Source organism: Lathamus discolor, chromosome 3 (genome assembly GCF_037157495.1).
Source record: "Lathamus discolor isolate bLatDis1 chromosome 3, bLatDis1.hap1, whole genome shotgun sequence".
NCBI lineage: Eukaryota > Metazoa > Chordata > Aves > Psittaciformes > Psittacidae > Lathamus > Lathamus discolor.
Window position 1 is genome coordinate 16,480,839 of NC_088886.1, and position 11,304 is coordinate 16,492,142.

General features: G+C 37.1%; 1 protein-coding gene across 15 annotated transcripts in view; it reads right to left on the bottom strand.

Annotated features, from left to right (window-relative positions):
• Nucleotides 1-1,667: 1,667 nt before the first annotated feature.
• Nucleotides 1,668-11,304, bottom strand: part of TTLL7 (tubulin tyrosine ligase like 7) — a 78,722-nt gene continuing 69,085 nt past the window's right edge. For 12 of the 15 annotated variants that reach the window (XM_065673687.1, XM_065673685.1, XM_065673691.1 and 9 more), the window contains 3 exons: nucleotides 11,141-11,301; nucleotides 6,768-6,941; nucleotides 1,668-3,978 (listed from right to left, as the gene is read on the bottom strand). In XM_065673687.1, the coding sequence (XP_065529759.1) occupies nucleotides 3,858-3,978; nucleotides 6,768-6,941; nucleotides 11,141-11,301 (456 nt within the window). In that variant the 3' untranslated portion in view covers nucleotides 1,668-3,857. Of the gene's footprint in view, nucleotides 3,979-6,326; nucleotides 6,448-6,767; nucleotides 6,942-11,140; nucleotides 11,302-11,304 lie in introns of those variants that run through there. The other 3 variants (XR_010611437.1, XM_065673696.1, XM_065673699.1) reach the window with 3 other exon arrangements.

Consider the following 11,304-nt stretch of genomic DNA (forward strand, 5'->3'; position numbering starts at 1 on the left):
CCCACAAGCAGAATCTTCTCCTGTTCCATATCCATAAATGACAAAATTACCCCCGATTTCCTTAAGAGTCCTAAAGTGCTATGGGTATTTACATACCAACAAAGGCTTCTCTACGTTAACAAGCAATTTCCACAATGTAGGGAATGCACAGAGGTGGCTGGCAGAGAACAAATAACACAGATGCAGAGTAAGAACTAATGCATGAGAATTTTACCACATACAGAAAAAATTACAAATGTTTTAGCAAATGCTGGAGTGAAAGATTTTGCAATAAGTATGCCATTTAACAGCAAATTATTTTCTCCTGAAAAGGGGAATAAATGCTTCAAGGTGACTGTTTTAACACTGCATGAAAAGCTAACTTGCAAATATTCACATTTGCTAACGCCTAAATTAGATGTTATAAGTGTCAATGCAATTCAGCCTTTTCACTTGAATACACAAGGAAAGTCAAAAAACTGTGAACTTCTGGGTTTAAAGTGAGTACCTTGAGCTCATAGCCCAGCTAAAGAACCATACAGATGTAATTTTAAAAACTTACGAATTTGTTCACTTTCCTGTACAGTCAATCAACAATTAGAAACGAATTTTCCCATAACAAGGACAAGACATTCCTTCCTGGACGGGACATTAACGCAAGGCTGAGGTCTACCAAATGGGTATCCTTACGAGGTATTTTAAGTAATGCTTCCTTTGACATCACTTTGTCACAGCAATTCTTTCAAACCCGTATTTTCCTTGCTCGTTGGGCCATAGACAAAGCGTTAAAGCCTCTGTGAGGTTTCCTAACTGGCCTTTCAGCGTCCATCCCACAGCTGCTCACCCTGCCTTCGCACTAGCGCGGCGCCAGAACCAGGGCACGGAGTACTGAACCAGCTGGGACCGCAGCGGGCTCCTTCCGAGCAGCTCCACACAGGAGCCTAAGGTAACCGCAGCGCTACCAACGTCAGTTCGAGACAACAAACGCTGAGGACACGCATCCTTGACGGTGATTACGGTTACCCACAGCCCCGCGTAAGAAGCCACCAGATCACCAGTGAAGCCCTGCCGCCGCCTCAGCTGCCCCTCACCTGCCGGGCTCCGAGCCCTGCGCCGCTGCCGCTCCCGGCGCAGCAGCTCGGGTGAGGCGGCCCGCGGGGCCCCGCCGGTGAGGCCGCTCACAGAACGCGAGCTGCGTCTGCTCGCGGCGCCCCCCGCCCGGCCGTTAGCGCTGCCGGGCAGCCACCGGCGGGTCCGCGGTGCTGTGGGGCGCAGTTACTAGGCCCGTCTTGCACCGTCACCAGATCCCCAACCGGACTGTGTTCGTGCCTGAAGGTTTTTACCGCAGGTTGATCGCTACGGCGTGCATCGGTGTTCTTTTCCTTCCGATGCGGCTCTGGTACAACTCGGAAGTACAGCTGAGGTCCTGCTGCACCATGGAAGGCATTGAGCAAGCTCGTTTTACCTCCATGCTTGAGGGGCAGCAGACCTGCTGCTGCTCCGGGTGAAGGTTCAGACGCACCGGTGCCTGCGAGAGCCCAAGGCCAAAGCTAATTACTATGTAAAGGCCCATTTAGTAGCACAAAGGAAATGTTGCTGGTTTGCAGTAGGAGCAGCACTGCCCGGAGCAGGACTGTAGGTGCAGCCCCTCATTGACCCACAGACCATACACACCGGTTCTGAGGAGCTGGCAGGAAAGTGTAGCATTACATTTATTGGAAGTATTGAGTCACACATTATTAGTAACACAGTACCACTTTAGGAAAGGTTATCAGAAATATGAATAGCATAAGTAATGTCAGATGCAAACCAACCATCTGCTCCAATTTTGTACACACTAAATGTATTTTTTCTTTTCTAGATCTGTCCATACACGTAGGTATGGGTAGTAGCCCTCTTCCTGCTGGCAGAGTATTCTAGGCAGATTGACTGTCCCTGCACTGGCTTCTGAGAATAGAGATCATAATGTAATTTGGGGGCGGTGGTGGGGGGAAGCATGTGAACCTACTCTCCTAAGGCTCTGTTTGAGTCTGACAAACTAAGCTGGAAGCTGGGTTTATGCTTGTGGCCAAAGCAGAAAGCAGTGAGTGTCTCTCCCAAGAAGAGAGAATTTACAGCTTTTATTAGGTCTTCCAGATAACCATAGTATGCTTTATCGGTGGTCGCTGTATGGACCAAAAAAGATATACAATTATTGTGAACGTACTATACTACTAAACCAGTATTACCACAAAAATGAAGAAGACTTTACCAGACCATAAGACTGCTTATATCTGGCTAATCTCATGAGTTTTTTTTAATTGTTTACAAATAGTTTCATTATCCTATATCCTGCAGTTCTAGAGCTGAGGCACTACAGCACAGGCATCAAAAATCTCACCCAAATTCCCAGTTTTATATATGCAATGACTAAAGTTTAAAAAAAAAATCTTTTCCAGACAACTTCAGTTTCACATCTCAAGTCTCTTAAATTCGTCTTAAATCTCTGGATATCAAAAACCTCTAACATACTTGCTCCTGAGGATACCTGAAATATATTGTTAATTTATAAACATGTTTCAGGGTTACATGACTGGTAAGTAAACAAGTCTTTGGTAAATAATAACTACTCTGTCCTTTACTCAGTTAAAAACCTTAATCCATTTTTAAATCTAGTTTAACTGATTTTTTCTTTAATAATTATTTCTCTAGTGAATAAGGCTCATGGCATAATGTTGAGTAGGATGAGTTGCTGTATGTAGCAAAACCTGAATGATGATTTCAGTTACAAATCCTGTTAGAGCAAATACTAGTTTCCTGCTCTGGCTCGTTGTCTTTTTGTGCCTTTCAGCCAGGCCCAGGATGCTGAATCTGAATGAGAGCTTTCTAATGAATCAGATTTCCGGCATGTAAAGGTGTCAGAAATCTAGAAAATACTGTCCATTGCAAGGATACATTCTACAGTATGTACTGAATTGTATGCTAAAAACTACAACAAACCAATAAGTTTAAGGTTGAAATAACACATTATAGCTGCAGTATTTCCTAAAAGTGTCTGCTTTACCATTTGTTCAGTAAAACAGAAAAACTACGCACTATGCATGCTTGTGCAAGTTGACTATGACTTCTTGCTCCCAAAGGAAACTTAAAGGCACAGGACATAGGTAATGTGAATGAAAACCTGGTAACAAACACTGGCTTCCATTCTATTACAAGAATCCAATTAGAAACTGAATGCCTAAACTGATATTTTTTTCTGTTTGTGTACTAGATGTCTTCACTTTGGCTAAAAGATACTATACCAGGTCTCTTACAAAAAATAGCAGCATTAAACAGATTTTGTAATTTCAGAGGAGAAATAAAAAGATGTCTGCTTTAAGTTTGGTTTACAGAGTTTGGGGGATTATTTTAAACATGTCCAAGAAATTAGCATATTATTTTCACTGATTGTTACAGTTTTACTGTTCTACTACATTTTTTAAATCATTTGCCTTGTTAAAGGATGTTACATTTGAGACAATAAATATTATGCTTTACAATAAATAATATTCAAGTCAATGTATTGTACTTACAAAATAACACTATAATATTCAACTCTATTTTATATATTCTGCAGCAAAAATAACATTTCTAGTAGGAAGGAATTACTTATAAACTTAGCAAGATCTACACATTCACATGTGTGTGTAAACAGCTTAACAAGGTTTATTATCTTTCCAAGAAAGCTATGCTTTCACAGTAGGTTTCAGCTAAATGTTATCATAATATGGTAGTAAGCATGTAACAGTGCTTATGTTTAGCTCCATGACAAATTTGAATTTGAAAGGAAAAAGAAAATAAATAAAAAAAAATAAAAAGGAGTGCCATTATTTACAAAGAACAGCAACTTTCCTTTTGCTTCACAAGTGACTGTATCTATGTGTGAACAAAATGTTAGGGCGAGACGTTCCAGATGAACTGCAGCTAATGTTGGACGAGGACGATTTCATGATGAACAGTGAAGGTCCTGGTAATAAACACCTAGAAAGGATATGAAAACATAGCAGAGTTTACTGGCAAAGTGACATTCAAGAGCAAAAGAATTAGTTTTTCATGTATCATACCTTATAATCATCATATGCAAGAAATTGCATACAATAAATATTATTTATAAAACATACAGGGCACTAGGCAGTAGCTAACTCGGGAAACAGACCTAAATTCAGAGAAACTCCTAACAAAATTTCAAGATGTTGTATGAGGATCCAAATCTTTCCAGTCTTTCCTGTTTAAAGCAAGTGGGTAAACAAACAATGGTATTTTGTGTAACACTACTTCCAAAAATTAATACTTCAGCCATTGTTGTCTGTTATTCCAGTACTAGTTGTTCACTTTAAACTGGGTAAAAACTGCAGTTGATGTTAACCACCTTATAAAAAGTTCAGTTGTAAAAAAAAGCTGATTAGGGAAAAAAACAAATTTTCAGCTTTGTTTCCCAGCTCTAATTACCCAAAAGTAGACACGCTATCATCACTGCTTTAACACAAGGTACAATGATGCTGCAATGTAGTAAGTCACATCAGTGACTGCTTACCTTTTAAATTCAGGCAACTGCATCACCTCTTTTTTTTTTATTAATTACAAACAGTAATTTATCCTATGCCTATTATTCATTCATAAATCTATCATTTCCTAATGACAGGAGTAATAGTTAATGTAGAAGTCATTAAATGAGCACAGTAAGTGTGCAAAAATAACATCCACATTAAATCACCATTTTGTAATGAAACACGTCAATGTTAGGATGGATTAACACAACACATTGTATAAATTATTGCTTAATTTTTGTGTGTGTCATTCTAGTGTGGTTGGGTTTATTATCTTTTTCTTTCTCCCTGTACAAATAAATTTTCCCAGCTAAAGAGGTATCTACTGCATATATCTACTTGATACTTACAAGCTATCATTGAAAGCTTTAGTTTCAAACATATGTTTTATGAACAGAAACAAAAAAAAAAATGTTTGTGCTCAGAAAAAAAGTTCTTCAAATTAGATTTATAAAGTCTTGAGAAAAGTCTTCTTGTACATTAATTATATTCTGATTTTTTCTTGCACTTCATACAATTTTACAGAGAGTCAAGAAAACTATTATTAGTAGTGCAGATTCTTACATCATTTAAAAACAGAAAACTACATGAGAAGTGAAATTGTATTGTGGCTCTTCCATTTCTAGAAAAATAGTTCATTACCTTACAGTTGTGGGGCATAATGAGAAAGAGCATTTACTTCCATATTTGTCTTTCTTTTTACAAATTCAGAATATCATGGTTAACCAGTATATTGCTGTATCCATACTATATATGTAACATTTGTGGAGATATTTTAATTAATCAGAACTATCATGATACTCCATTGCTGAAGACATACTGATACTAGGAGAGAGAGGGCTTAGATTCCTCTAGCCTGTGAAATTTATGAATAAACTTCCATTCAGCATCCAAAGAAACACAGAAACTGGAGATGAGAAAGTTCTGTTGGACCATCCCGTTCACCACTTCCCAAATGCAAGCCTCTTAGCTGCAGTACATTAGAGTAATCTGATCTGTTTGAATAGTTTGTGGTTGGTCATAATGAAAAATTTTCTGCAGTATTAACAGTAAAAGCAATAAAAACTTCAACGTTGAAGATTTTCTAGTCTTAGCTTATCCAAATTACTTTACCACACTCCTGCTATAGCTCAGTCAATGTTAATATTGAATATGATTTGTTTTGTGGCTAGCGTACTTCTATTTTTGCTGAGACCAAACAAATTCAGTTTCTGGCTGGTTTTAAATTTTATAAGAGTGCCTTGAGATCCATATGACAATAACAAATGTGTTCAGTGTATCAAATAACTAGTCTGAGATATAGCAAGTAAGCAATTAAATCATAAAATAAGTTTAACAGATAATATATCAAAGGTTTGCTTTTCATGTACTATTAAACTCCTAAAGCTTTTCTATGAAATAATGTCTGTAAGATGTTTTATATAAACAAAGCATTTGTAAGTTTATATACATAATAATTCAAATTGCCTTTATGGATAGAATTTGGAACCTACGTAATTTGAAGCTTACATTTAATTCTCCAGCTATGACTATTAAATTGCAGACCGTTGAATCCCACAGTTAGAGCATTTTCAGTAATCCCTTTTGTACCTGGTTGGAGAACTAAACCAGCCAATGGAGAATCAGGTAAGTGCCAAATAATTTTTTACTATATGATGCTGTTTTGCAAGGTTTGAAAATATATTTGTGCTCTGTAAGATGAAATAATAAAACTTTCAATCTGTAGGTTTTGGAAATCAACTTTGCAAAACTGTGCAATACAGTAAATCAGATGGCACTTACCTGACCCTTGGCTGGAGCTGCACCCCTATAGCATCCCACTGCGAATATGAAGCCAGAAGTATCACACCTGTTAGGATACCTCTATGCAAATGCAAATCTGGAATCACTGACATTGAGGGATCTGAGAAGGGGAAGAAAGGAAATTTTCAGTTCACTGTATGGAAAGCCTTTGCTGCAGCTACGTAGGCAGTAGGCAAGACTTTAATAAGTGTAGTTTTATACAAAATGTGTATATCAAGTCTTCTAGTAGCACTTCAAGAGTGTGCTAGAGAGATTAGAATGATAGACACTCAGGATCAAGGGAAATATTGGGGGGGTTGCCTTTTTTTTTAAATACATAGTGAACTAGTCTTAAAGAGAAGTGTAGTGGTAGCAACACAGACTAAAATCTGTTCCAATATTATCCTTTATAATTTAGTACGAGAATATTAAAATTTATACCTTCTATCATCCCAGTGGAGGCTATTTCCAGTTGGAGATCCTCTTGAGTCTGATGAATATTTGTAAACCACCAACAGGCAGTGTTTACAAAGCTGTACTATTCGCTGGCAACACTGGAGTTGCACAGGAGTCACCACCTCTGTGCTTTTATTCAATATGGTTTCCCAAGAGTTCCTGTTACGGAAAAAGACAAGAGTTCATGTTTTCTGTAACAAATTGCAGCCTGGGAGCTTTACTGCTTTATATCAGATTTAACAAGAGAAAAAGCATGACCTTGGCTGTTTACAGGAAAAGTCTATACTATTTAACACAAATGCTGGCAGATGCAGAGTCCAAAACACAAATTAAGAAGTTAATTTTCATATGGGAAATGCTCACAGCCATTTCTCACATGGTTTGTTCCCTAAAGCATTTATAGGGCTATTATGTAGGTTTAGCACATAAAGATTTATTGTCACATAATCGTGTATGTATCTTACAACAGAAATACAAAAGCCACTTACTATTCTTAACAGGCTACCACCTGAATGCAAATGTGACATCATATTAAAGGAATTATAACAGTAATAAATTATTTCTAAATGTCTATACAACATAATAGTAGTAATTTACAGGTGATTAGTATGTGCTCTGCTTCCTTATCAAATAAACATATGTGGAGAGTTTCTCAGTTTAGTCATTCAAATAGTACTTCTTCCATCTGGTCATACGGGGTTGGTCTTCTAAAATTAAGTGGAACTTGCAGAGTGTATCTAAAGCAGCATTCCTTTTTGACATACAGACCATCATCCTTTTTATTTTCTTAAAAAGCCACATCTCTTCCCCAAAAAAGCCCAAAACCCGACCACACCAACATAAACCAGGTATGTGTTACCACAGAAGATTAGAAAAGCTCTTTGCATACACCTCAACACCCTGCTGTGCCAAATTCCAACCAGATTACAGATCATTACATCCATTTCAGGGGCAGCACAGTCCCTGTGAAGGCATTTTTTTGTCAAAACATTATCCAGTAGCACAGATGGTTTGTAAGCTTGAGGGGGGGGTTTGTTTATTAAAGAAGCATTTCACAGACTGAGGAAAATGTGCTGCATCTGGCTTCAACATAGCATCCAGGATGATTTAGCCTTGTCCACTGAGATCAGCAGATTTCACAAACCTGTTGTAGGAAGTTTGTCCTTAAAACAAAATCAAAGAACCAGCAAGTTTACTTCTGCCTACTGAGATTTTTAATATTATGCTGTATTAGGATTGAATTATAAACATCAGTGACTAAAAGATAAGCTGTATGTACAGCTAACTGACTTTTCAGCCTGGCTCCTCAGTCTAAATGATATTTTCTAGCTGAAACTGTTCAGTCTTACAGAATTTTCACTGCACACATAATTTTCAAGTGATGCAAGCATTTCTCCTTAATTATTATCCATCTAATGAACTGTTTAAGAAATGTTTGTAAGACACCAAAACTGTTCCAATATCAAAAGCAGAGTAATTCTACTAGTTGAAGAGCTAGTTTTTTCTTCAACATACTCTTCTCAATATTGTTTCCTGTCTGGGAGCTTTCCACTTGTTTTTTTACATGAAAATTAATCTATTGTCTTCATTTTTTCCTTACAAAATCATGTGATGGTTTGTAGAAAGCAGCGAGATGAAGTTCTGAGTATTACAGTCATTCATAGTGCTACACATAATTATATTCTAATTCAATCCATAAATCTCAAAAATCCCATGGAAGAAACTCTCCTGATAAATTCTTTCGGTTCTGGGCTGTAAGGTCTGTGATCACTTTCTCACTGCTAGGAGAGATTTCATCAGTGAAGAATAATGTGGCGTGCTCTAACTATAGTCAGTTATGAACATAGTGGTATAGAGTTAGCCTAACAACAAAAATGGAGATTTAGAACTATATATGTGAATTTAATAAACTTTCATATAAACGTGCCTGTGCAATCTCCTCCATGTGCTATACAGATCCAGTTCATACTCCATTATACTGCAGTCGACAGGGATCAGAGTACTATTACCTAAGGAAACTTAATTTGTTATGCTCTAAGTTTAGTTTCCCATACATTAGTAAGAAATCATGGACTCCTTTCCCAGATCCGTAAAAGAGTATTATTCTTGATTGTGCAATATTGTCAATAATGTGTAAATCTTTTTATAGCCATCTGAACTCAACTGGTTCTACCAGTTTTCACTTATTAATTTCGCTTATTATACAGTAAATCAGATGTAGCTGTCTGAGGTGTTCTTTGTTTCTTTATTCATTCTTCTTTCTAAAATAGCATATGCCTAGAAGAGATCTAACCAGCAAGAGGAAACCTTAAGGCTATCAGCTCTGCGTTTCTCCCAAAACATAAATCTTACGAATAGTCAAAGTACTATACTTCTCAATAAATTTTCATACACTCGTGTTGTTTCTGAATTATCACATTAATACCCCTACCCTACGTGTTTTCCCAAATTCTACACGTCCTATGTCTATTCCAATCTGTTCTTTAAAATGGTGCAAGGAACTCTAGGGAAGAGTGATGAGAAGTTGGCCTTTCTGCTACAGAGGTCCTGTCCTAAATTCTTTGTTGTGGATTACACAGCAAGAAGGATGCTTGTAGCAGAGTAAATAACATACTGGGAAAGTACAAACAGCCTGTTTTCCTCTGTCACTTCCGTAATAAGTGTATTACATGCAGACTGATCTCTACACATATTGGACATTTGTATATTACTTTTATAGTATTTTTAGAAACTTTCACATAGCAAAGAATGCAAAGCTGACTCCACTTTGGAATCAGCTGCCTTGTTCTGCATGAATGAAATAATGCTAGATGAGATATCCTACTCTTCATTGAACTCTTATGCTGGCTCAAAGACTCTTCTCCCAAGCCAAGTGAGCAACAGAGTTGTTCAAAGGAAAATCATTTTCTGTAGAGAAAAAAAAATCTAAAAGTTTTCATGCATATTAGAAGATTTGCACGCTAAAAGTAAATTCAAAATAATAACCGCATTATTAAAAGGAAAGGTAATTATAATATTTTATTGCAACAAAAATGGAGCTTGGACCCAAGACTTCACACACCTCTGCTGGCATGAAGGAGGAATCATGCAGCTACTGAGGATTATACAAAAAAAAAGGTTTGGTTTGGAAACACGGAAACCTCTTCTCAGCCTACTTTAACTTTTGGAGGGTGCTGCATTGCTGCCAATACCTACCTATAGTAAGCCTTAAGGCTGACATTATCTATATGTTCCCATGGCCCACCTTGGTGAAAAAAAAAAGTGTAAAGACTCCTAATGGCTTGCACAACAACAAGCCTTTAGCAAACAGAAGATAATGGTAAAAAAAGCACCAAAACCTCATGACCTTTTGCATACCCTTAGATCCTTCTTCATCTTGTTACCCATTTTGTTGGGAAACAACTAACAAGTGCATTATGTGCATTCTGTACATAGGACAAATGGTTATGTGTGAAGAACACACTGACCTGATTCCTTTGTACATACAATATCCACCAGCATACTGTTGTTTGTTATGCAAGCTAATCAAACCCGCTCCCATTCTTTATACATTCAATATACTTAAATAAAAATGTCTTTTTGTATTCAATATATTTAATATTTAAACATTTGTATTCTTGTTTTATGAATAAATCGGGGCGGGGAGATTATTTTATACCTATGAACTGGTCCTCCAAACCTGTCCTTACATGAATGCCTTTGATTTCAGGAATGTAGATTTTAAAGTGTAGAATACTGAACTTCCAATATATGGCCTGATCTTTTCTTCCCCATAAAAACCTTGTATCTGCTACCCAAATCAAAACCTCCTGCTTTCCTTGGTGTGGACATTTCCTATTCTCTGTATACTTAAATTCCTACCAGTGTGGAAAACAGTCAGTATAATCAAGCACAGTAATTTAAACTCATCCATGGTAAATCAGAGAACTGACACTGCATTTGGCACGAGATGTCAGCTGCACTTGTGACTGAATTCTTCCTTTGTAAAGCTCGGATAAATATCACAGTAATTTATGTTGATGGTAAGTCCACTTTTGACATTTAGAGTGGACTGGCATCAAAATTGTGCACCATCCTATGAAAGAGTTGACCTAAAGCTCAGACATTTTGAAAATGAGATTTTTTTTTTTTTTTGCTTAGATTATTATATTTGCAAATACATTACTAAATGTCTGATTCCGTTACTGAAATGCTGGCCAAGATTAACAGATTTCTAATTCTACTATATCTCTAGATGGTTTTAAAATGAGTTCAATATATTACTGCATCCTCTTGAATGAAAATGAGCAAAAAAGTATGCAGCATTGATCGTAATTGTGAAGTTATGAAGAAGACTAAGATAAGAAAAATAGGCTTACCCTGAATTACAGAAACAGTTCCACAGACCTTGACCATGGCTCCAAAGTAAGCGATTAAATACACGGTTAAAGAGACGGTACAGATGTAAATTTTCAATGTCTGGAGCCTTCCAGACATGCTGTAGAACTGCACGAACACTTGTCTTGACTATATCCAAAATCTA